The sequence below is a fragment of the Mauremys reevesii genome, linkage group 3 (assembly GCF_016161935.1).
Source record: "Mauremys reevesii isolate NIE-2019 linkage group 3, ASM1616193v1, whole genome shotgun sequence".
Taxonomy (NCBI): Eukaryota; Metazoa; Chordata; order Testudines; family Geoemydidae; genus Mauremys; species Mauremys reevesii.
The window spans coordinates 113,098,927-113,125,843 of record NC_052625.1 but is presented as its reverse complement, the minus strand read 5'-3'; the positions used below and the strand labels follow the sequence as shown (position 1 = coordinate 113,125,843).

At 42.8% G+C, this 26,917-nt stretch overlaps 1 protein-coding gene across 2 annotated transcripts in view; it reads right to left on the bottom strand.

Annotated features, from left to right (window-relative positions):
• The window catches only part of ARHGAP18 (Rho GTPase activating protein 18), a 91,097-nt gene that overhangs the window by 25,436 nt on the left and 38,744 nt on the right, over window positions 1-26,917 (bottom strand). For both annotated transcript variants that reach the window (XM_039531363.1, XM_039531364.1), the window contains exons 2-7: window positions 24,157-24,356; window positions 21,868-22,103; window positions 18,920-18,995; window positions 10,372-10,541; window positions 7,713-7,878; window positions 2,976-3,067 (exon numbers count right to left, since the gene is read on the bottom strand). In XM_039531363.1, the coding sequence (XP_039387297.1) occupies window positions 2,976-3,067; window positions 7,713-7,878; window positions 10,372-10,541; window positions 18,920-18,995; window positions 21,868-22,103; window positions 24,157-24,356 (940 nt within the window). The remainder of the gene's footprint in view (window positions 1-2,975; window positions 3,068-7,712; window positions 7,879-10,371; window positions 10,542-18,919; window positions 18,996-21,867; window positions 22,104-24,156; window positions 24,357-26,917) is intronic.

Sequence of the window (26,917 nt, the reverse complement as noted above, 5' to 3'; positions counted from 1 at the left end):
AAGGAGCTGTGCAGTCTTGTATCTGTGGTCAGAGGGGATTGAGATGCAGGATTTCACTTAGGGGAGGTGACAGGTAGGAGTCAGAAGCCTTGAAGTGGGAGCCCCCCAGAGACGGCAGAGGGGGAGCTACAGGTACAGTGGCCCTGAAACTGTGACAGTGTATTGGGTTGGATAAAGGATATAGATGATTGTGCTCACAAAGGGATAAATCTAATTATCACCCAAAGAAGTCTGTAAATATCAAATGGTTGCACCACCTATTATTTCCTAGATCAATGTTTTCCAAACTTGGGACGCTGTTTGTGTGGGGAAAGCCCCTGGCGGGCCGGGCCGGTTTGTTTACCTGCCGCGTCCGCAGGCCCGACCGATCACAGCTCCCACTGGCCACGGTTTGCTGCTTCAGGCCAATGGGAGCTGCTGGAAACGGTGGCCAGTACATCCTTTGGCCTGCGCCACTTCCAGCAGCTCCCATTGGCCTGGAGCAGCGAACCGCGGCCAGCAGGAGCCGTGATCGGCCGGGCCGCGGACGCAGCAGGTAAACAAACCGGCTCGGCCTGCCAAGGGCTTTCCCTACACAAGCAGCGTCCTAAGTTTGGGAAACACTGTCCTAGATTAACACTTGATGCAGTGTTTAACTTGGGCAACACTTGTAATGTACATGTTTCTGTGCCAGCTAAGGTTTGAACTATAAACTATGCTGTACAGCAGCATTTTTAATTGCACAAATAAAAGGGGATTATTTACTATTCAATGAATTTATGTGATTGATACAGATCATGAGAATGTAAAAAAAGCCACCAAAGTTGGAATACATCATAAAAGTTGATTTGTTCAGAATATATTTTCCTGGTTAAAGACTTCACTTATTAATACTCATAGATCCTGATTCCCACATCCAAGTTGCGCTTGGACATAGTGGACAATGGCTGTGGGGAACAGCTTAATCCTTGGCCTCCTGATCCTCACAGAAGTTAGGCCAGCAGCAGGAGTATTCTAACTTCTGCCACTGGGCCTTATGCCAGTGATGGATCAAATTTAATGGAACTCTGCTCTCCATACCCCCTCCCACCTACACCCATTCTTGAACACCTCTACGCCAGAGGAGAGAGGTAGCAGCTGGCACACCACCAGCTGTCCCCCAACTGAGTTTCCCTGAATGAGAGGAATTCTAACTGTCTATGTCCAGCTGTTTTAAGGGTGCTTTGCACTGCTAAGTGGTGCAAAGTGGCCTTAGCAGACCAGATAATCAGTACCATAGTCTTTCTGCAGGTCTGCCCATTGATATAAATAGGGAATTCCATATACATATTCTTAGTTTTGAAGGTCAGAAGGGACTGTTATGGTCATCTGGTATGACTCCCTGCAGAACACAGGCCATAGAACCTTGCCCAGTAATTTCTAATTAAGTCTATAACTTCTGGTTGAGCTACAGCAGATCTTTTAGAAAGACGTCCAGTCTTGACTTAATGACTATATGTGAGGGAGAATCCACCACATCCTTAGGGAGATCTAGGTGAGTCAGGCTCCATGCATCTTAAAAATTTTAACTAGTTTGAAAGTTCTAATATAGGAATTAGCTTTTCAAAGTCTGGAACCCAGCAGGCCATAGTTTTTAATTAGGACTCCCTACTGAAATCATATCTATAGGACGTTCTTAAAAAACGATGTTATGGTATTAACCAATATTTATAAAATTCACAAAACTGGAAGTAAAAATGACAGAGTTGGCGTTTTGTTTTTTAGGGAGGTGGAGGTTGTTGTTTTTTGTTTTTTTTTTACAAAATTGATGCTTATTTTAAAAAAATCTTCCTGTTGAATTGGTTTGTTTCAGTGATGTGCAACTGATATTTTAAAATTCCTGAAAATATTCTCTTAATTTGTTATGAACCCCCAAGTCCAGTAGTGGATGTGCTGCAGAAATGAGAAGGGAGAGATGGGAAATCCATTCACATATTTCCCCATTTAAACAAAAAAGGATTATAATCAAGATGAGATCACACAGCAAATAAATTAAGTGTATTTTCTAGAAATGTTTATGTAGAACTTTCTTCCTCGAAAACTATACTGAATAAATTGATGGTATAGCGAGGTGACAAGCATATATAATTTGCAGTGCAGTAGGGTGAAGACCTATTTGGACGAAGTGGGGACTTTTTTTCCCCTTTTTTTATTACTGTCCATTTGGTACAATCTTGTCCACAGAAAAGGTAAAAAAAACTGTTCTTCAGAAGTATGTTTTGTTTTGTTTTTGTTTTTTATAGTCTCTAAGAGATAATTTCTGGCACGAATGATACAGCAGTAGTGCCTAGAGAGGGGTAGGAAATGACTATAAGTCTCCTTTTGATTTGGTGGAAAAAAATAACAAAAAAGCTCTCAAAAACCTCTAAAAGGCCTCTCCAGCACTTCAATTATTTGTCTTGAAAAATAACGGTCCAATTCTCCTAGGAATACATTTCTACAACTCCTGTTAAACAGAATTTGGCCTGGAATGGTGTTAGGTGTTGGACATCTAATTTCCCGGGCTTACTAATAAACCCTGACCAAATCATGGCTGACTTAATACACCTTAGTAATGTATTTTTCTAATAATAATTCACTAGATGTCCTAATTAATTACTCTACTCTAGCATTGGAGCATGCCAATGGCAATTCACAATCCTTCTAATGTAAACAACTTAAAATTACTTGCTGAACTGTATTTTCTACTCCACTAACTCAACTAAAGTAAGTTAGTAGAGCAGAGAACGGTACAAAGGCCATGTATCCCACTTAGTGCATTAATAGTACAAAGCACAGCCCTTAATAAAAACTACAGTCTCTTCTAATGGAGATGAATGCTACATTTGAGGTTCACAGTACAGAGATGGTATGTCACGTGAAAACTTAATTAGAGTGAGCATATGAATCCAGGACAAATGCTATCACCTCTGCAATCCAGTAGGTTTGTAACAAACTGACTTGTTCATGCTACTCACTTTGTGAAAGATCAGTGGTATCCTGGTGCCTGGTACTTTCTTCTGATCCTGTTCCAGCAGAACTGACAGTGGGACACCAAAAAGACCAGAGTCTACACAAAGAAAAGAAAATAGAGACACAATCCACATCTGCTCGAATACATGAGATAAGTGGCACAAAACACATTTTCAAAGAGATAAGCCCATTCAATACATTCAGAGCCATTGATCTTCTCTTCAGCATATCTGAATGTCTTCATCAATCAAGTCATTCAGAGCATGATTAAACAAAGCACTTGGCTAAAAGCAAAGCACTTGTTCATCTCCTCCTTCACCCATAAATGAGGAGTCCTCTGTTTTACCTTCAAATTGCCATCCACACACTCTGCAGTACAGTGAAGGAAAATGCATAAATGAACCATCTGCGTGATTCTGATTTGTGGAAAACTGTTGTGTTGATGACCCAGAAATGCAGATCTTTATCACTCAATACAAGTTTAGATGCCAATAGCTTTAGTAAGCTTCCCAAGAATTTGGCTGCTAAAATGAAATAGATGTAATTATACTGTAATTCACATTTACTCTAAACAGTCCTCTCCCTCTGTGTTTTGAAAGAAGAGCTAGTCAGCATTCATTGTGCTTTTTTGCATCCTATAGTGTAAATAGGTTGATAGTGCATCTCAAAAAAGGAATATTTTAATATGAAAATTAAAGCCAAGCTTGTTCCATGCTCATTGTCAGCTCTTGTTAAAAATGGCCATTATCTCATCTTATCTAACTTTACTTTATTATATGGTCCTATATGTTTATGGTAAGAGTGTTCTGCCTTAGATAAATACTAATCAGAAGTGAATGGTTTCTGAGAGAGAGGTACACTGGCAAACTATTGAACCTTAAAGACTTGTGTTTTGTAACTACTCTGCTGGGATAAGGTTAATGCCTACAAAGATCATTTTTCTGGAACTGCGTATAGAACAGTGATACAAGGTAAGTGGACCAACTTCTGTTGGCAGAAGAAATAAGCATTAAGCTTCACAGAGGTCTTCCTCAGGCTGAAAGAAGATAATCAACATTTCCCAGCCTAGATACAAGGTGAGAAAGATGGTTAAGCATAAAGTGTTCACACATGCTGTAGAAGACCACTTAAAATGAAACAGGCAATTAAGAGTTAGAAAATAGTAGGGTGTGTTACAAATTGTTGTAATAAGCCATAAAACCAGTGAATCTGTTAAGTCCATGGTTTTTAAGTGTCTTGCAAAGTTATGAATTTAAGTTCCCAGGCACATCTTTTTGAGGGTGTTGTGCAGGTTTACTTTGAGAACCAGGATTGAGAAGTCAGCTATGGAGTGACTGCTTTGGGAACAGCGTTCACCCACGGGTGATAGGGTGTCTGTTTTTTTATCATTTTTCTGTGTAAGTTCATTCAAGAGGGTAGTGATTATCTGGTTTTACCCTCGTAGTTGTTGTTGGGGCATTTGATACCCTGGATGAGGTACACCAGGGGTTGTGATAGGCTCTGTTTGCCAGAAGCTGGGAGTGGATGACAGGGGATGGATCACTTGATGATTACCTGTTCTGTTCATTCCCTCTGGGGCACCTGACATTGGCCAGTCAGAAGACAGGATACTGGGCTAGATGGACCTTTGGTCTGACCCAGTAGGGCCATTGTAAGGTTCTTATGTGTAGTAGTTCCAACACACAAATCTTTAAGATTCAATAATTTTCCAGTGTACCTCTCTCAGAAACCATTCATTTCTGATTAGTAGTTATCTAAGGCAGAGCAGTCCTACCATAAACATATAGGCCCATATAGCAATGTCAAATTAAATGAGATGAGATAATGGCCATTTTTAACCAGGGCTTACAAAAAGTATGGAGTAAGACTTGGCTTTAATCTTCATATAAAAACATGCCTTTTTTGAGATGCATAATAATCACATGGATCTCGAAAAGTGTGTTGTGGGGGGTATTGATCAACATACCAGTGAAGGTATGTCTGCAGGTTTTGTATCTGTTGTTCTGACAGCCTCTGGTGTCACTTTGAGGTGGGGAGCTTGCTGCTGATAATGAGCTGGGCAAGGCTCGGAGGTTGTTTGAAGACCAGAAGAGGGGGTTCAGGAAAATTTCTCTCAGGATGTGGTCCCCATCAAATATGGATTGTAACTGTTTGATGACACTCTGTATGGGTTCTCATCTGGGATGATAGGTGACATCCAGCGGTGTGCAGTCAGTGAGGTTTTTTTCTGTACTGAAACAGGTTCTCCCAGTCATTTGGGTGGCCGGTTCTATGATGTGATCTACTTCTCTGGTGCAGTATCCTTGTTTAGTGAAGGCAGTCTTAAGTGGGTTTAGGTGTGAATATAGAACCATGATATCACCTCTTATGTCAATGTAAGTGTCAAATGAGTCACCATAAGGAGTTTCTTTAGAATGTGCCTTATTTAACAAGTATATTGAAAACAGGCCATTATCTGTAAAATATGTGCACTCACAACGACCTACACACACACACACACAAAATCCTTCCTGTGCATGCTCGCTGAGCTACTAGGTAGCAGAACCCATGTGGGTCTGCTGTGGTGAGAGATGAGGTGCAGGCTACAGGAAGCCCATGCAGAGGTTTCACCCCCGCTTTTTGCAACAGAGCTGTGTACTCTCCAGCATCTCCAGCCACCCAAACACAAAGGGAAATGGCTAGTGGACCCACTACCGTATGAATCCAATGGCCAAACCATGCTGCATGAGGTGGGAAGATGGAGATGCTGCAGACCACAGGGCCGCTGCAAACAGAGCTGTGAAAAATCTGTATGGACTTCCTGCATCCTCCCACTATCGCATGGATCCTCTGACCAAATTACATTGCAGGTGAGAGGGGAGAGAGACAGAGAAGCTACAGGGTATGTCTACACTGTATCTGGGAGCAATCCTCCCAGCCTAGGTCCTTGTGCTAGCATGCTAAAAATAGCTATGTAGACTTTGCTTTCATATTGCAACTCAGGCTGGGGCTGGAGCTCGGGCTCAGGCTTTGAGTCACAAATCAAAGCGACATCTACACAGTTATTTTTTGGAAATTGGTGCAAGCCCCCTTAGCATGAGTCTGGGCCTGGCTGGGGGGCTTGCTCCCACATGTAGTATAGACATCCCCACAGAGGGTCCTGCACCCTTGAGGTGGGAATAGCAGCTGTCAAGCCACTCCATTTCTTGGGAGGCAGGGTGACACGCTATTGCCTCTTTAGGGCCCCTAAATCAAGTTAATCTTTTTGCGTTGGGTGCAGGACAAACAATTTTAGCCAATTTACCTGTTTTTCCCGCTGACAGTCATTTAAAAAACATAACAGAGATAATGTTACATTAAAACGACATAGGTTTGGTAAGAAGGCCTATTCAAATACACAATAAAAAAAATCAAGAGAAAGAAGTATTTTGCTTGCATACCATTTTCTATTGGTTGTCGCACACGAACTTCTGCAGGGTGGAAATTCATTTCGGAATCAAGGTCACAGAGAGGGTTGTGTGTATGCTTTTGCATTTAAAAAGTTATTTTCTTCTACTGTAAAGCGAAGAGTGTATTCAGAGGAATCAATTGCATCCTGCTGTATGTCTCTCAACACTGTTGTTTTCAATTATTTAAAGGGAGCTATCTCACTGTCACATCCACTGAACCTTGACAACAGGGTTTTGGCCAAAGTGGGTTTGTGATTAACTGGTAATACATTTTGAGCTCTTGTAAAACAGTTAGCAGAAGGTCAGAAAAGCAGACAACTACCAAAACGCTGAAAACCTCTTGCAACTTGAAATAGGTTTCCACATATTTCTAGCTTTTGAAAAGGAGTCAGGATCATACTAAGGCTCCAGTGGCTTGATGCCACAGTGACTTGCTACAAGAACTGCCTCAACAGACTCCCTCCCCTGCCCCCTAGTGTGTATGATGCCATGCCAACACACAACACAGAAATGGGCCAGCAAAGGAGATCTGCAAATGCCAAAAAGAGGTTGCGATCTGAGAAACGCAGGATGTGTTAGGGCACATCAATATTAGTTACCACAGGAAAAAGATGGCAAATTATTGCCCTGGGCAAGAGATGCAGGCTGAATGTGCAGGGACCATATAGGGTGGCACATTTTGTGCCTTATACAGAGCTCGGCACAATGCAATAGATCAGGATAAGGGTGATGAGGAGATACCTACTCCTCAGCAAATCCTCCCATTCTCATGAAAAGGGGCTGCTTTAGGGACTATGGAGCAGATTCTCGCTATAAGGCTGGAGAAGTGCTTTCGTCAAGCCAAACACAAGTTATTGGGCTCACAAAAGGAGGAATTACAATGATATTCTATGGCCTGTGTGATACAGGAAGTCAGCCTAGGTGATCTAATGGTCCTTTCTCACTTTGGAAGCTCTGAAACTATGAATCTCTGAAAGGCTCTGAAGCAATGCTTCCATCGTACTGTAGTACTATCCAGAGGATTCCTTTCCCTTGCTCCCGAAGACATCTGCCCAGTGCCTGGCCTAGAATGCCTGGCCTAGTACTAAAGTTAGCTGCCAGAGGATTTTAGTCCTAAAATCCTCCTTAGCTGGAACAGTTTATGTGCATGAGGCTGTTTAAATGTGGAGAGATTCTAGAGCTCACTGGCTACAGTGTAATGCTGAATCAGGGCCTATATTACCAGCTAATGTACATCTCTTCTTCCGGAATCATTTAAAAACAACCCCACAGAGACCCGTTTGTTTCTAAAGAATTTATAACTGTACTACTCACCTTTCGTTTTGATTTTTATGGCTTTTTGTTGCTTGAATTCTGTCCCGAGTAAGTCATACAGTGCGGTTAGCTCAATCAGTGCTAAGGAATAGACTTTCTTCATGTCCTGAGGGGCCAGATCACCAATCTTTGTGGTACCCGTTTTGTCCTTTGGCAATCTGAAATTCTAGAACATAGGATTTGCATCATGGCAAATAAACAATCTCAACACATTGAAGGACAAAGAAAAGTGACAAGTATAAAGGCCATTCTGCTGCGGTGGCACCACTTTTGTAATGAAACACGTTGCTACAGATGGGTGCCACAGGAGAGTGACATAGTTTAAAAAGCAGGCTGTCTGCAGCATGTAAATTCCCTATGCTTGTTGCATAATCAAACTTGCCTGGCAAAACCTATACACTGCAATGACCATATCTGATTGCAAAAAGCAAATCTCTGATGGATAGAACCCTGTCTAGCACACATAATTTGATCAGTATGCACTTCTGGGTGGTATCTCTTTCCTTTTTCCCTTTTTTTATGTTGTCTATTTAGGTTCCAACTTCACTGGGGCTTTGAGTAGATGCAGAAGTCTGCCTAGATGCAGTTGACTGTAGGATCAGGGTCACAGATGATAAACTCTTTGGGGCAGGAACCTGTCCTCTTATGTGTGTGTTTACACTCACTCATTCTTGGGTGCCACATAAAAAATTAGTAATAGGAGGCTCACTGTTGTTCCCTCCCTCATTATTTACTAGTTGTATTACCATACCACCTTGGACCCCAGTCATGGAGCAGGGCCCATTGAGCTAGGCATGGTACAAACACAGAACAAAAAGATAAGCCCTGCCCATAAGAGCTTATTTGACTTTACTTCTGCTTCCTGTGATACAGAAAGTCTAACTCTAGCAGGTAAGGGCTGGTTGCATCTCTTTTAAAGTATAACACACCAAGAACCGGACAGGAGGATTACTCAAAAGCTAGACGTGGCATTCTTTCTGCTGGAAAGGACCCTGGATACCTTTATGGTCCTCTAGCCTCTGTTGGCTCCCAGGTATAGCTGAATTTGGGGTTGAAAACTCTGTGTGGCTGCTGAGCCAGCCCTTATTTATGATTGGTGGATGTAACCAGCTTCCTGCTTGGGATTTAATTAACACACTTTATACGCTTCTTGTTTCAAATCAATATATAGGACCATGTGAATATGTGTGGGTGAGGGAGGGAAGGTCGTTACAGATCACACATATCAATCGTCAGATCACTCCTTTTCTGAAATGTTTCGCTGCCTTAGGATTGTTCACCCCTAAGGTTATGGAAAAGGCCATAGCCACTTCGGTGTGTAGAGAGTCAATAAGTAAAACTCCAGTAAACTGTTCTTTGAATGTGTAAATAATGTGTGACTCTTCTATAATTGAGTCAAAGACATCTCATAAGCCAGGCCACAGTTTGCATTCCTATTTTTCTCTGCATTACTGAAGTGTGAATCAAACATTTTTCAAAGCCATTTCTCAGTGTTTCATTAGTGTCAGGTTTATTGTATTAAAACTAAGGGAACGTTCAGTAATTATTACTGGCAGAAATGTTTGTGTGCTTATCTAAATTGAGTGTTTGAAGAAAATTGAAACATTATTATTCCAAGCATTGAGTTTACTCAGACATGTTTGCACACAATGTTTGACAAAAGAAATTGCTATTTTTTTTACACTGGTTATTAATTTGTAGTTTGTGTATGAGTGCATGTTTCTAATGTTTGTGAAATTCTAAGGCTGTTAGTATTGATTTAGCCTTATTAAGAATAAGACACATCTGTTGAGAGATGGGAATGTGAAACCAGGGAGAAACGAATCCTCACATTTTGGAAAGATTCCTTGACTCTTTGTTATAACAAAAAATAAATCTTTTCTGAAGGGTTAAAACGCCTCAGTCCTATACATGCTCATGTGTTATGTGCTGGGCATCTTAGAAGGTGCCATAAGCAGTATGCTTATGCATAGAAAATGTGAAATCCAGAAATGATCAACGTATCTGTTGAAAAGGGACCCCCCCCCAACAACCTGTACATCTCTATTACAAGTGTAAAGATAAACCCATTCTTCATTCTCATCCTTTCACCTCAGTGGCCACATGAGACTTCTGCTGGAGTCCATTAATGCTCTTTAACCAACAAAAGAGGTCTCTATTAAGTGATGCAAGGTACCTCACCCCTATTAGTGTAGTGAGCAAGGAACTAGGGCCAACACTAAATGGGGAAGATCCTCAGCTGGTGGACCTTGTCAGAATTCCATTCATGTCTAGCTGAGGGTCTGCCTCAATAAATATAACCTGAGTTTTCTGAACTGCAATGAAAATAACTATTACTGAGCAGACCATGTCAGACTAAAGTCCTAATTTTTAAGCATTACTAGTCCTCAATTTCTTTAAGATAAGGTACAGTGTTGAAAAGGTACTGGCATATAGTAGGCATAAGAATAAGATTTCCATATTTATTAAGGGCCGAATACTACTCTCCTAAAACACATACACTGGAGGGACCCAATCCAATGAGACCTTTAGGGGCCCGAAAGAAATAAAGCTATAGCATTCTGAATCTTCCTGTTCCAACCAATATCACAGAAACAATGTCAAAAAGGCTACAATGAAGTTTATGAAATGACTACCGCAATGAATGAGAAGCACCTACAGGAAGTTGCGTATCGTCCTCTTTGCCTTTGCACATTTTGCCTATTGAGCTGTCTTTGAGATTGGCTGCCTGCTCTGCAAATGAAATCTCTAAATTGATATCAGTTTCAGAAACTGGCACATCCTCAAGCAGGGTGGTCTTTTCATTGATACCAAGGCTGAACTCCGGATCTGAAAACAGAGGGGGGAAAAAAAGTCATCAGCACTTTCAAATATTGTCTCCCTCCTCCTCTGGTTTGCATGAAAGTAAATATTTAGGACTCCAGACAGGTTAATCCTGTGCAGGGGGTGGAAACTGTTGGGATGAAATCTCTTCTGGAGTAACTCCAATGACTGGAATTATGTCAGCCGAGAATTTTCATCTCATGGAGTTGCCATGGAATAATTCTGCCAAGGGGCAGAGTTTACCCACTCCTTATCCTTCATGGAAAAAGCAAAGCATTCTATCCCAAATAAACCAGAGATTCCTGGGGTCTGCCAGAACCAAGCAGCTTCTGCTCAGAAGTCTCTTGCCTCAGATCTGCTTCCCATCCTCCTCTCTTCCTCTGGTGCCCTGCAACCATTAACTGCACAAGTCCGTCAGCAGCCAAGCTTCGCGGGGCAACCCTGAACACCAGTTCTTTGTCCTGCAGGTCTGAAACTGGGGTGTGGGATGGGGGGTGCAGGTGTGGGTGTGGAAATTCAATAAAGCATGACCGAGTTCTACCATTCTTATCCCCTTCCCATCGTGTAGAGCCTGAATCGCTTCTGTGAGGAAGAGGTGAGCAGAGAAGAGTGGGAGCATGTGATGGTGGCACCACTTCTCTTTTCTTGTTGCCCTCAAGAAGGAACTGAGCACTGAACAAATGATTTAGAATAACAATTATTTTTTTGTTTTGTTTTTCAAATAGAGGCAGTTCTTTTACCATTTAATCCAGAATCAGCCTGCTTCTATAGGTAATTACCAGATGTTTTTCATTACCAATGGGTCACTAGTATCAGGCAACAAAAGAAGGGTGCAAAGTGTTTTCAGGGGAAAAAATAATTTTAAATATTCTATTCTGTAAAAGAAAAATTCCAGTCAATACACAAAACAATTTATCTTATCACAAAGTACCAAAGAGAACTCAATCAGTCAAAGGCTCTGACTGGGTGAACATTCTGACATCTTCACCACCACCACCACTATCGTTGTTATTTGTAACCTGGTATCCCCACAAAGCTCCCCATCAGGATTTTGGTCCCATTGTGAGAGGTTCTGTACAAACACACTGGAAGACACTCTGGCTCCACTGACATCAAAGGCAAAATTCTCAGTGACTTCAATAGGGCCAGGATGTCACCCTCTGGTCCCTGCCCCCACAAGCTCACAATCTGTTTAAAGACAAGATGCTGCAAGTGAGTGTGAAAAATAATGGAATGGGAAGTGGGACGGAAGGATGAGGAAAACCATAATAAGAGCATGTGTTTGTACAGACTAGCTGTTATGTAATGAAACACCCAATAGATGCTTTGTTTTCACCACTGTGGGAAACTTAGGGGTGCCAATTCTCAGATGTCTCTGAATTCCCTACCCCAAAAGGGGTAAGCCATGGCCCCTAGGAAATAGCCTCACTTTGAACAACTTCCCTATACTACTTCACTCTCACTGACCCTAGTGTAAGGGCTATGGTTGGGATAGTCTGGGTAAGGGAGAAAGTGCAACTGAAACGCTGCTGCACTCCAGCTAGTCTCTGCTCTCCCTGGCCCACTGAAGGGCTTAAGCAGTGCTGCTGTTTCCCAAACAGTGTGGGAAAGAATAAGTCACAAAATAAAAAGTTTTGTTTTATTTAAAAAAATTGGCCCACACTGGTTTATTTTTAAAGTAAAACTATTTGTGGAGTGCTTGGAGTTGAGACCATCCCATGCAAACTGCCCCAGCCAGGGCCATACCCTTGGAATTCTTTACCCTGAAGGGCTGGCCTTAAGATCTTCAGCGTTGTGAAACCAGCAGCATCAGTTTCAGAGTAAGCCATAATGTCTAGCACTCGGTAGGCCTTTGAGGTCCATTCAGCAGAGACTGAAGCAGCTCCAAAGAGAGGAACGGTTTTAATTGGGGGCAGTATGCTTTTATTCTACTCACAACTGAGTGTAAAGCTATGAGAAGTAGAATAAAAGAATTGTAAAATATACATATATGACCAGTTTCTCTCTTCCGAGTAGCTTCAGCCTGAACTGTGTTAGAACCTCAAAGGCTTCACTGAGCAGATGTGAAGGCTCAAGCTGAAGCTGAAATTGGAGCTGCTGATTTCAGAAAAGTGATATAAAATGTCTTAGAATCACAACACTTTTAGGGCCAAATTCAGCCCTGCATCAAGTCTACTGACTTCAGTTGGATTACACCAGATATATTTGGCCCCAGTGTTTAATACATTTAAACTGATTTTTTTAAAAGGTAAAAGGGGAAATAGGGTTCTTGTTCCTCTATTATTATTTTTATCAGGATGTTGTGGTTAATGTGGCTTGTCTGATCCATGCATCTTTTGCCCCAGATCAGCTTGGAACAGAACTGTTGCTAGCAAAAAGTAATGCAGTAGTTCCTGTTTCAGCCCTCTGTTTAGATGGAAGTTTGGGGTTTGTTTTTTGTTTTGTTTTTGTTTTTTGAATACTGATGGCTTTGTAATGCTATACAAGCTTCAAAGACGTGTGGAAATGCGTCTGTTCTTATTTGGGGGTTTGATGTTTGTGCAGTCATGATCCTACTGCTTTGTGTTTATTAACTAGGAAACAGCTGTAAGAGGAAGTAGATTTGCTGTGCTGTCAATTTGCCAGTTGTGGTCAAAGTTTCGTATGACAGAAATGTGAGTGTGATACAAAAAAAAAGTAAACACTGGATATTAAAGGGGACGGGCAAAAGGTGTGTTTTAAAACTGGGCCTGCATCGTCATTTTGCTTCCGTGTGATGTATAAAGAAAGCTTGTGTTTAAAAAAAAAATCATGGGAACATCAGAAAGGTTAAGTCTGGTCTTTCCTGGAGAACATAATGGATGTCCCAGAGGATGTATACTCTGTACTCTGACTTATGTAACTGTTAGGTCTCACATTTTTATTGGAGGGGTAGAGTGGTTTCATCTTTAGTTAACATGTTCTTCCTAAAAAATGCTAATTGGTCATTGAATTTATACACACAAACTAACAGACAGTTTTAGACTGTCATTGTTTCACTAGCTCTCCAAATAGAGAGTCTTTCAGGCAGCATAGTCATTTATTTCTAACATTTAAAAAAAGGCAGGAAGAAAAACTTTTGAAAAAATGTTTCAGGCCTGATTTATACACCATAAAAAAGCAAATAAGGGCACAGCTCTATTTTTTCCTTTAAATTACCTTTAAGGAGATTCAGTTCTTCCTTCAGTTACAAGGGTACTACTGCCACTGACTTCAATGACTTATGTAACTGAGGCAGAAATAGACCTTATTTTGGGGTTTGGGTGATTTTTCTCTCAATTTGGAATAGGAAAACTACTACACGGAATGTTTGGAGCCTGATCCTGCTTCCATTGAAGACAATGGGAGTTTGGCCACAGTCTCCTATGGGAGCAGAACAGGCTCCAATACAGTAGACTATATTTATGAAAAGTTTGGGAAACAAATGTTGTACTAATGTGTGCATTAAGCTGAAACTAGCAAACAAACATCTCTCACATTTCCGTCATTCCCCCTCTTCCACCTCAGTGCTGAAAGGGGGATTAGGGACTTCTAGGAATCACTAGGGCATTTTGTGGGCCTCTTTGCTCCTTCCTGGACAGATACGTGGGGCATTCTCCATTTAAAGAGAACAATTCTCTCCCACTCCCAACCATGCCTCATTCTTTCCTGATTGACATCCACATTCCTGGGGCCAGCCAGGAAGAGTTTATAAATGCTGCTGGCCTCAAGTGTCTCACAGTGGACATGTGTCACAGAGGGCTGAATCCCCCCTTACCCTGAGGCTTGGGCTGGTGCAGAGCCTGAGGGAGGTGGCTTGCCCCACCTCTTGCCTGCCCTGAAACACCTCCTGCCCCAGGAGCACCTGTGGAGTGGGGGGGGAGGGGAATTCTTCACCTGGGAATATACCCGGGGGGGGCTGCTTTGTAGCCCCTTTGTGCTGACACAGCCAACACAGTGGGCTTGCAAGGCGACCATGAATGGGCCTAGATGGAGCACACTATGCCACTGGTCCACAGTCTGTGTTGTCTGCATATTAGTTTCCAACTGGAGTTGTTTTTGACCTATATAGGTTACATCCATGTATCATATCTACCCATGTGCTAGCGCTGCAATCATACTCAGGAGGTTCTCAGGCTAACAGTCATCCAGTAAAGAAGGGCAGAAGCTGGTGATAGGACAGTGGCTGGAAAAGCGCCTATAGGTTTCTTTTGGTTAAGTGATGGTAAACGTCAAGCAAAGGAGTCAACTGATGTACACAAGGGATGTGGGAATTTGCATAATCATAAGAGAAAGACATGCCCAGCTTGCATAGGACCCAGTCTAACTCCCTTTAAAGCCAATGGATATCTGTCAGTGAGTGTTGGATCAGGCACGAGACACTCCAAGGCCATATTCCCAGAGGCTGTTTACGCGCACAGTTTTACTAAAATCATTGGAACGTTGCCAGCTGAGGATCTGGCCCCAATTCTGGAAATTTCAGAGTGTCTTTCAACTAAGCCATAGTCCCTCCAGGTCTTAGATGAAAGTCCCTTAGCAACATCTGTTTTCTAACTGCCTGATCAGTATGCTTTGGGTTTACCTTTCTAAAAGCATCTTACTCAGCATGCTTACCCTGGAAGCTGGCCCTTTAAATCTGGAAGAAACAACCAGCTGCAGCCCCACATTAGTCATTTTGTCTCTGGCTGTTGCTACTCTGAGTGGTGAGTTCTCAGTTTTTTATGTTTTTTTCTTAGCATATCTTTTCCTGAGGAAGTAGCACATGTTCTCACTATCCTTAACTCAGCTCCTTTACATGATCATCTGAAGAGCACTGCATCTATTTACCTTCAGGGCATGCTGTGCTTTTTTGTTTGGGCTTTTGATAAAGGAGTGAGGGTTGTGGATGGTTAAATATGTGAGATTTTTATAATTTCTGTTAGGCATAAAGCAGGTAGCCTGGTAAATGATGTTTGGCAGTTCAATGAGTGCCCTTTGGATTTTATTTTTGTTTGTTTTGTAGATATACACACAAAAGCCATGGAGATAGAGGTTTCAAGAAATCCAAATAAATGAACCTCCCCATGGATACTAAACATACTAGGACTAATTGACTAGACTGAACTGTCCCCCCTGGAGTGGGCCAGTCAGGAAAGAACAAAAAATGTGAACAATGGGGACCCTTTCACATTATTTCCTGAGTTTGCTGACATCTGTTCAACCAAGGAAGAGTTTAGGTTAGGGTAGAAGAAGAAGGAGAGTGGAAACAGGCTCAAGGAATCTCAGTTCACCTGCTCCATGGAATTTTCAGTATAATTATCAATAGCAGTAGTAGGCAGTGTGGCCTAGTGGACAGAGCATTCGACTCAAGAGACCTCAATTCTAGTCCCAGATCTGCTACTGGCCTGCTTGTGATCATGTCTCATTTTCCCTTCTATAAAATGGGGCTAGAGATCCTATGAACACCTCTGTGAAACAGGTTGAGATCTGCTGATAAAAAGAGCAAGGTATTATTATAGCATCACCATCCTCAATTTGGCACTCCAGTCAAACGCTCTTGAGAAATGGATGCTTCAGATACCTAACTAGGAGCAATCATTGCTTTCAGAATATGACAAACCATAGATTTCACATCCATTAACAAGTTTTAAAATGTGGAACATAGAAAATAGAGGCATCATTATGATTTAAATGTCTAAAAACAGTAAAAATCTATTATAACAAATGATACTAGTGCACTTTTCAAGTAAAACTGGTAAAAGCATTTTAACTTTACAATAATGCCTCTGGATTTAGATTTCATAGGTATTTGGTGTCTTTCAAACCCCAGACAATGTTTATTTATTGCCTTTAAAGCCAATCACTGTTTACATAACACCATTAGTCTTGAAGAAAGGGATCGTGGAACAGCCCTGAAACAGGTGCAGTAGTTTTTAATGCAGCTCAAGTTGGATGGCTTTCCTGCAAAAATGAACTGATTTTCTTCTTGTTATAATCTCACGAGCAGAGCCCACTTTGGCATGTTGGCAAAAGCAAACATGTATTAGGATGTAAGTAGGCTGCATTTGCCTTGCCCATCGCAATCTGTGCTGGGAGAGCTAACATATGGAATTTGCCTTTCACAACTTCCCATTTCTAAAGGGTTCATCGGGGCTACTGGAAAAAAAGCACCAGATGTGATAAAACACTGCAATAATTGCTTGGTAATTTTCCAGCCCCAAATTTTAGTGTAGTTTATTGACACAAGCACCAGGCTTCTCTTCCTTCCTTTGTGCTGACCCAGCATTTTGGCAGCTCTCCCAGTTGTTCACAGTTCTTACCAGCAAAAGGTTTGCTGAGAGCAGGAGAGGGTAAGATTAATAATGCTTCTGGAAACATAAGAATTGTGTGGGGCTCATTTCTACCCCTCTCTCTCTCTTTTTACATTGTTTATGTTTTGTTATTCATCGTTCCTGTTTTTATCCCTGTTAGCTATTTCTCCAAAATACTTTCTAAAATTTTGAGGTGGTTAATCAGTCTTCCTGTCTATGCAGCTACAAAGTGTCCAGCATAATATCTAGATCAGGGGTGGGCAAACTACAGCCCATGAGCTACATCTGGCCCGTCAGGGCTTTGGATCCAGCCCACAGGAGTGCCACCCCAGTGGCACCATGGGCCCTGCGCCGCTCCAAGAAGCAGCCAGCACCATGTCCCTGCGGCCCCCGGGGGCAGGGGCAGAGGGCTCCATGTGCTGCCCTCACCTCCAGGCACTGCCCCCCACAGCTCCCATTCATAGACTCATAGACTTTAAGGTCAGAAGGGACCATTATGATCATCTAGTCTGACCTGCTGCACAACGCAGGCCACAGAATCTCACCCACTCACTCCTGTATCAAACCTGTGTCTGAGCCATTGAAGTCCTCAAATCATAGTTTAAAGACTTCAAGGTGCAAAGAACCTTCCGCGGCCAATGGGAGCTTTGGGGGAGGTACCCACAGGCAAGTGCAGCATGAGGAGCCCTCTGCCTCCCCAACCCCAGGGGCCACAGGGACATGGTGCTGGCCACTTCCGGGAGTGGCGCGGGGTCAGGGCAGGCAGACAGGGAACCTGCCCTGGCTTCCGTGCACGCCGCCCCCGGAGCCGCTCCAGGTAAGCGTCGCCGGGCTGCACCGTGCACCTCTCCTACACCCCAACTCCCTGCCCTGAGCCCCCTGCCTCACCCTGCACCCCTCCTGCACCCCAAACCTCTGCCCTGAGCCCCCTGCTGTACCCCACATCCCTCCTGCACCCCAACCCCTGCCCTGAGCCCCCTTCCGCACTCTGCACCCCTGCCCTGAGCCCCCTCCTTCACCCCAACCCCCTTCCCTGAGCCCCCTCAAACACCCTACAGCCCTCCTCTGCCCACACTCCCTCCCATACCCCAACCCCCTGCTCTGGCCCTGCATGCAATTTCCCCACCCAAATGTGGCCCTAGGGCCAAAATGTTTCCCCACCCCTGATCTAGATGCTCTCCAATCACTTGTTTGGGGTTTTTTGTTTTTTTTTAAGGAAAGAGTAAGTCTCTAGAAAAATAATAGAAGTATTTAGGCCAAATTCAGGACCTGAGTGGCTGGAACTATGACTTCATTGTACCTTTATGGTCCAGGGTACTGTTGCAAGAGGTGAGCAGCTACATAGTCCCAACAGGAGCTCCAGGAGACATGCAAACCAGCCAGAACCCCTTACTACAGGGGCTGGAGAGCTACTGTCAAGCACAAGGGGTGAAATCCGGATTCACTGAAATCAGTGGGAGTTTTGCAACTGATTTTAAGGAGGCCAAGATTTCATCAAAGGGCTGCAATTAGGCCCTGTCCCTGTGTGGGCTGGTCTTTATGCCCTCTCTCTTTACCTCACCCTGTTGTTCAACTGGACAGAGCAGGGCAGAACCTACCCCTAAAGGCAGGGAATTCCTCCCTACTTTCTGTTCTCTCCATGAATATAGTCAAACACGGATATTTTCTCTCACTTTGAGCCTTAAATATATAGCAAATCCTTACATTTTTCTTAGTTCTTTTGCTTTTGCTCTCTCCTCTTTACTGATGAGCTTATCCACAGCTCTTTTTTCTTTGCTGAAAGTGTAGAAGAGAGACAACCAAAGGGATAAAAATGAAGACCTGAGAATCAGCCATTACAGCAGACCTTTATCAAATTGTTCTGCTGTAAAATCATCACAAGATTTACCAGACTTTTCAAAGGACACCATCCATAAATGAATTTTAAAATGTTACAAACTTGGAAAGATGTGGGCCACGGCTACATTCATACAGTTTATCCAGTGCCTTTTTTTTCCTCTGAAATGTTACTGAAAACGTGGACCTGTTCTTCAGTATGCCGTGAAGCTAAGACACTATGGAACAAAAAAAAAGAGCAGAGGCACTGCTCAGCATTACCATCTTTCACTTCATCTTGAGCTTCATTTTTATTCTCTATTGCTGTCACAGATGAGGGCTCACTCTCACCAGAGACCTAAAAAAGCAAAAAGAAACCAAGCCATCTTTAAGCTCAAATACCAATAGCTTATTACAGCAAATGACAGAATGTAAGCAACTCCTTTGGCCCTGATCTTGTGTGTAGGTAGACTTGCAACCCAGGAGAGCCCCTCTGAAGTCAGTGGGACTCCATAGGGGTGCAGCAGTCCACCCATGGACTGTCAGTTGTGGGACTGGGGTGTTTGATAGGAGCCTCTTAATCAGACATGGGACATAAGAAATTAAGTCCCTCAACCAGAAACACAATTAGACACAAACTTAGTTCTGGTGTCACTACTGCTTCACCATAATATGCAAAATGAATGGGAAAGGCTAGAATTTGAATTAAAGCCACAGTCTGCACTAGCATGGATGTAGAGGGGAGATTATATATAATATAGGCACAGAACTGGGACTCTGGAGACCTGAGTTCAATTCCTGGCTCTGCCCCTGGCCTGCTGTGTGACCTTCGGCAAGTCACTTTAACGTCACAGTGGCTCAGTTTCTTTATCTGTAAAAGAGGCATATAACGCTGACCTCCTTTGTAAAGTGCTTTGAGATGTTCAGGTGAAAAGCACTATATAGGAATTAGGTATTATTATTATATTATTTCAATGGGAGCTCCCAGGAGGAATTCTGATTGACTCATCCCAAAAGTGCAAGCTGCAGCAGAAGCACTGTCACCCTGGTGCAGAATGTAGCATGCACTCCCTCCTGTAATTTGATGGGTCCAGGACAGCTCTGGCCCTGCTGTCATCCCAGTCCTTGTGGGGGGAGGCTAGCAATATTAGCTGTGCATACTGTTTGCATTCCCAGCAACAGTATGGCTGGGCCATTCCACAAAGGGGCAAGAGGGAGGGAGGACAAAGGCCACTTGTGCCATTTGTGCTCCCATAGAGCAGCCTTGCAGGGCCAACTACAATCCAGCCCTGAGTTTGTAAACAAACAAGACTTCTGAAGTTCCATTGCTTGTTTATGTCTAAGGGCAGGTCTACACTAAGGGCGGGGGTCGAACTAGGGTACGCAAGTTCAGCTACGTGAATAGCGTAGCTGAACTCGAAGTACCCTAGTTCGAACTACTTACCCGTCCAGACGCCGCGGGATCGAAGTCCGTGGCTCCAAGGTCGACTCCGCCACCGCCCTTTGCAGTGGTGGAGTACCGGAGTCAACCGGAGCGCGCGGGGAGTTCGAACTATCGTGTCCAGATTAGACGCGATAGTTCGAACTCCGAGAAGTCAAACTCACCGCGTCGACCCGGCAGGTAAGTGTAGACTAGCCCTAAGATTATTATGGATACAGTATTCAGAATTTGCCAGGAAATCTTTATACTCATGGTCCATACAGTTTCTTATTTCCATATTAAAGTTTTATTAACTCCCTGCACAGCCCAGAATGTTTACTAGATGCTGTGTGATCTGGCTCTTGCCTGGCATTTTAGATAAGTGCTGTACAGTCCAAGACTTGGGGAGAAGAGTGAACTGCAAAACTTTGGTAAAAAAGCAAGTCAGGTTCATTTTGTTTTAAAATCCAAGATCCTGAAAGGCAAATCCTACTCCTACCTCTGTGGGTGCAGAGCGCGCCAGAACTACTGCTGTTCCACAGTGCTGGGGTGGGGCGGAGCAGGAGGTGGGGGGCTATTGAAGGGTATATGCAGTCCCAGTGCATGAAGAGCATAGCTCCAGAGGACCCTCAGTGAAGTCACACAGCTGCTCTTTGAGGACATGGCAGGGAAGGATGTCATGGAAGGATCCATGACTCTATAGCTTTTTCCCTGTCCTACCTCTTTACCGTTGGTAGAGGAGGGATACAAAAGATAAGCAGAAGCTGTATTAGGTTGGAGTATCAGCAGCAGAGTGGCTTCACTCGTGTTTTGTGGCATGGAAGGGACAGTGGTAGGAAGATTTTTTTTGTTTTTTGTTTTTTTTAAATTTAGACCCTTCTCTTTGGTACATGCTGCAGGATTACAGGTACTTGTTTGTGCTGCATAATTTATGGCTTGAATACAAGAACTTGAATGTCCTTTTTCATGCTGAATTAACACAGTTAAGAGTGAAATGACACTGCTCTAAACTGCATTTGATCCCACCTCTGCGATGTAACAGTATAACAATGTATAACATATTAACACAACTTCACTTTTTGGTATAACCTGTTTCATACAAAATTGGGCCCCAGAATGTTTTGCGGAATTAACTGTCCCAAGTCCCATATTCCCCTCTCCATCCATATGCAGAGGGGAGCTTGATCTTGGTGAAGGGGAAGTTCTGTCTCTGCAGCATGTATCTTACAAACTTCCTCTGGAGAATTTTAGTTCCACGGTGTTAGAAGGGATGAGTCAAGTGTGGGGGGGGAAAATCAACCAGTCTTGGTTTCTCCACCTCGCTGCCACCACTTGAATTATAATGCTCAGGAACAAAAATGAGGGCAAGTGGCCACAAAGCAAATGTCAAGGAACCAGGCCTCCATGTGGATGGCCTTGCGCCACCATCAGATCAGTGTCTTCTCCCAGCTGAAGGCCTAGCTGCTGCTTTGGCGGGCTGGAGGGGAGAAGAGGTCAAACCCCAACCCTCTCAACAGAAAAATTACCAGGCAACTCCCTAAACTGAATCCAAGTTTCTTCTCCCATGTGTGGCTTACTCCTGTGTAGGGAAGAATAGCTCTTCCTTTTTATGTTTAATATTTTCTTTTGAAAACTCCACTCTATGTGCTAAAAGTATTCAGCATTGGCCTAACCTTGCTGCCACTGAAGTCAATGGGAGTTTTACTATTGACTTTAGGGAGCAGAGTTAGGCCAGTACTGAACCCTTCTGAAAAGGCCAGCCAGTGATTTAGCAGAGCAGAACAAAGCCAAACCACACTAAGGAGCTTACTTTTTCCTTTGAATCACTTTGTTGCCTGAAGATATCTCTGACGTCAGGAACCTGGTACGGCTTGTTTTTTTTCCTCAGGGTTTGTGAGACAGTCTCCACTCGCTTCTGTACTGCTGCTGTCTGAGTTCGTGTCAATGTGGACAGAAACACCATGCTGTCTAGGGACTCTCCTGTGCTCTCACTAAAAAGGTTTGACAGCCCAGCTTCCTTTAACCACTCTTCTTCCAACTCTCCCTCTGTGCCAGGAGAGAAGAGAAAAATCAAAGGACATGAATGCTAGATTTTGGGTCTGAGCTCTGTAGCTGAGCACAATGGGTTAAAGTCACACAGTGTAGTCTGTGTGAACCTACAGGAAAAGGTCCAGGAGGATCTGCAAGTGGAGTGCAATTCTTAGCATGGTCACACATTCTATTAAGGGGATGCTTATGGTGTCTAAACAGTTAATAGGTGATTAACCTTTTTAAAAAAATATATTTTACTGTAGATTGTGATAGAGTCTGCCAAGTCAACAGGTGGTTTATAACAGTCTATAGCACCTTAAGCTGAGGTGCTTATAACCATCTATCTCATAACATGCTTATTAATTTTATGAATTAATCCTTCATAAGCATTTACAAACATGACCCTTACTGCGCTTCACTGTTTCAACTTCTAACTAAGCAGTACAGATCTGTTTCTCTGACAGCTGTTCCTATTCCAGTGGAGGGGGGTGGGAGGAAGCTTGAAAGCCTTTAACCAGCACCACTTTATTTATAGTTCAGTGCTCAATCTTTTTATACCATTAACTTAAATTTGTTTGCCTTGTTTTTTTAGTACATTAATTCCTGTAGCTTTTCACTAGTGTGATCTAGTTCAATTTGATCGGGGTGATTCAATCTAATAGGCGATTTTAATGCAATTTTTAATTATCTCTACTGATGCCATCTCTCATCTGTACTGATATCCAGTAAGATGATCATTGCTTTGTTGTTTCTAGCTGATAATGTATCTTAAGGCAGAAGGCATCTGTTAATTATTGCAATTGACCAAGAGTGTAATATAACTTGTACGCTTCAAACAAATGTTTACATAATGGTGCTTGATTAAAAATTGCTACCAAACCCTGTACTGATGTGGAGTGGATTGTACTGACCTTTGATGTTGCCCTCAAGTTTTTAATGGTCATTAAGTATATAGAGCTGGAGTCTCAAGTCAGTTAAGTCAATGGAGTAGCCCTGGATTGACATCAGTTTATCTGAGATATGAATCTGGCACATACTCTTCAATATGGTTATTCATTGTAGCCTAGTTTCTCTTAAACCCCAGTGAGCATCTTTGTATTCATGGACAAGTGAAAGAGTAGAGCTCTTACTGAACAGCAGCAGAGTCCGTATTAAGCATTTGTTACTGCACTGGGGCCATTGCCTGAACTTCTTACTCTGACAAAACTCAGGGGAAAGTGCCTATGGGAGCTAGTATGAGCACAAGGCTCCCTGAAAGTCTATGAGACTTGTGCTCTTAACTCACTGATCATCTATGAAAATCCCACCCCAAAACTTTAATTTACCATTTTCAGAATTGTGTGAGGGTTTTTCCTAACAATTTTATATCTTCGGGGGAAGCACACACCATATTGTTGAAAATAAATCCTTACTTTACATTTACATTACTTTTACATTCTGGTATTCAGGGCTTTGGATCTTTATTGGAAAAGTCGTCGGTTGCCATATTGGATCAGTCCACCTCATCCATAATCCTGTCTCCGACAGGAACTTGTACCTGATTTTTCACAGGAAGGTCTAAAACCCCCATCATAGATTATACCATGTCACAACTGTAGCAGTTGTTGCTTCTTAAACCCAGGCAGTCAGTGGTTGGCTTCTGTTCTGAAGCATGAGATTGTATGCCCATTATGCAATTTTATCTTACCTATTGTAATTACGAATTGTATTAACAAATCCTTTTCTTCTTAAAATACAAGAATATAAATCTGTCTATAAAGTTTAAACTAGTATAATCTGAAAATAAAGAACATCTGGAAATACCCTTTAAGGAAAATAAAACTGGTATTTTATCTCTTCTGGCATAACTCTCTTTAAGGACAGATTTTTTTTTTTAAAGCAGGCACTAATTTTGGGTACCTCATTTTTTGGGTGTCCAATTTAAGGCACCCAAGGCCTGGTTTGTAGAAGCACTGGGTACCTCCTATTGACTCATTTGGAGTTGTTGGATCCTCAGCACTTCTGAAAATAAATCCTAAGGTGTTTCAAAATCAGTGGCCACTAAAATAATCGTTCATCAAAATGTTACCATCAGGCTCTTTCACCACAACCACTTCTTGCTCTCTATGATTATTTTTGCTGGTTTCATGGATGTTCTCAAGTTCTTTCCAATAGTCATCCATAGACAACTCATCCAAGGAATCCTGGGAACTTGAGCGGTCAATTTGTGGCCTCTCTGTGGACTTCTTAGAGTTGTCATGGTTCATTGTATACTGGCCAGATCTGCGGCTATAAGAATACACAAACAAATTAATCTTCAGTAAATAATTCAGAGTGCAAGATATAGCGATATCAGAACAGACAGTCACTATTAACTGACAAAGATATAAAAGCAAACTTAACACTGAAATGAACAGCAAGACACTAATTACACTTTGTCTGGTATGTTTTAAATTATCATCTCCACTATGCAGATCTTCTAAATCTGGAAGCCCACCAGAGCATTTTCATGGAGGCCAAGTACTGGAGGGAAGGGAGAACAGAATGGATTCCAAGTTCTCTGAAATTAATCTGAGTTTTATTAAAAGTTTCACTAGTTTTAACAATATCCCAAATTTAGCTCCACTGATGTTAAATAACAGGAGATGTTTTCCCAGTAACTAGCAATCATTTCTTCTCCAGCTCCGCTATGAATTACATCTCTGTCCATGAGTGTCTGCATATAAAGATAAACTTCTAAAATATGAGCAAATTTCCAAGGGTGATTTATGTTGAAAAACAAGCTGCTTGATAATTAAATGAGGAAGTGCTTGGTATTCAAATTGTGGATAAGGCATTACCGATGCAGTTCCTCCTGATGAAGATATTGATTACTTGTTCTCAATAACATTCAGAAGAGGCAAGGTTCATGGCCTAATACAACTGTTCTGGCTGAGAGGAAGGGGAGTTTTCACATTAATACATGTTTTAGATTATTCAATAAATTTCAACATCAATTTTGCTACTTACAATGTATACTAAGCCAGGTTTTCCCATCCAAGTAACATGCTAATCCTAGAATATTAGGGTTGGAAGAGACCTCAGGGGGTCAGCTAGTCCAATCCCCTGCTCAAACAGGACCACCACAAACTAAATCATCCCAGCCAGGGCTTTGTCAAGCCAGGCCTTAAAAATCTCTAAGGATGGAGATTCCACCACCTCCCTACGTAACCCATTCCAGTACTTCACCACCCTCCTAGTGAAATAGTGTTTCCTAAAATCCAACCTAGACCTCACCCACTGTAACTTAAGACCAATGCTTCTTGTTCTGTCATCTGCCATCACTGAGAACAGCCGAGATCCATCCTCTTTGGAAACCCTTCAGGTAGTTGAAGTCTACTATCAAATCCCCCCTCACTCTTCTCTTCTGCAGACTAAATAACCCCAATTCCCTCAGCCTCTCCTCATAAGTCATGTGGCCCAGCTCCCTAATCATTTTCATTGCCCTCTGCTGGACTCTCTCCAATTTGTCCACATCCCTTCTGTAGTGTGGGGACCAAAACTGGACACAATACTCCAGATGTGGCCTCCCCAGGGCCGAATAGAGGGGGATAATCACTTCCCTCGATCTGCTGGCAATGCTCTTACTAATACAGCCCAATATGCCATTGGCCTTCTTGGCAACAAGGGCACGCTGCTGACTCATATCCAGCTTCTCATCCACTGTAATCCCCAGGTCCTTTTCTGCAGAACTGCTGCTTAGCTAGTCGGTCCCCAGCCTGTAGCCGTGCATGGGATTCTTCCTTCCTAAGTGCAGGACTCTGCACTTGTTGTTGTCGAACCTCATCAGATTTCTTTTGGCCCAATCCTCCAATTCGTCTAGGTCACTCTGGACCCTATCCCTACCCTCTAGCGCAGGGGTCGACAACCTTTCAGAAGCGGTGTGCCGAGTCTTCATTTATTCACTCTGATTTAAGGTTTCGCGTGCCAGTAATACATGTTAACATTTTTAGAAAGTCTCTTTCTATAAGTCTATAATATATAACTAAACTATTGTTGTATGTAAAGTAAATAAGGTTTTTAAACTGTTTAAGAAGCTTCATTTAAAATTAAATTAAAATGCAGAGCCCCCCGGATGGACGGCCAGGACCCGGGCAGTGTGAGTGCCACTGAAAATCAGCTCATGTGCCGCCTTCGGCGCGTGTGCCGTAGGTTGCCTACCTCTGGGTCTAGCGTATCAACCTCTCCCCGCAGCTTAGTGTCATCTGCAAACTTGCTGAGGGTGCAATCCATCCCATCATCCAGATCATTAATAAAGATGTTGAACAAAACCAGCCCCATGATACTGCTTGATAGCGGCTGCCAACTAGACATTGAGCCTGATGCTCTAGCCAGCTTTCTATCCACCTTACAGTCCATTCATCCAATCCATACTTCTTTAACTTGCTGGCAAGAATACTGTGGGAGACCGTATCAAAAGCTTTGCTAAAGTCAAGATGTATCACATCTACCGCTTTCCCCATATCCACAGAGCGAGTTATCTCATCATAGAAGGCCATCAGGTTGGTCACCATGACTTGCCCTTGGTGAATCCATGTTGACTATTCCTGATCACCTTCTCCTCCATGTGCTTCAAAATGGTTTCCTTGAGGACCTGCTCCATGATTTTGCTGGGGACTGAAGTGAGGCTGACCAGTCTGTAGTTCCCCAGGTTCTCTTTCTTCCCTTATTTAAATATGGACACTATATTTGCCTTTTTCCAATCATCTGGGACCTCCCCCGATTGCCATGAATTTTCAAAGATAATGGCCAATCGCTCTGCAATCACATCAGCCAACTCCCTCAGCACTCTCGGATGCATTAGATCTGGA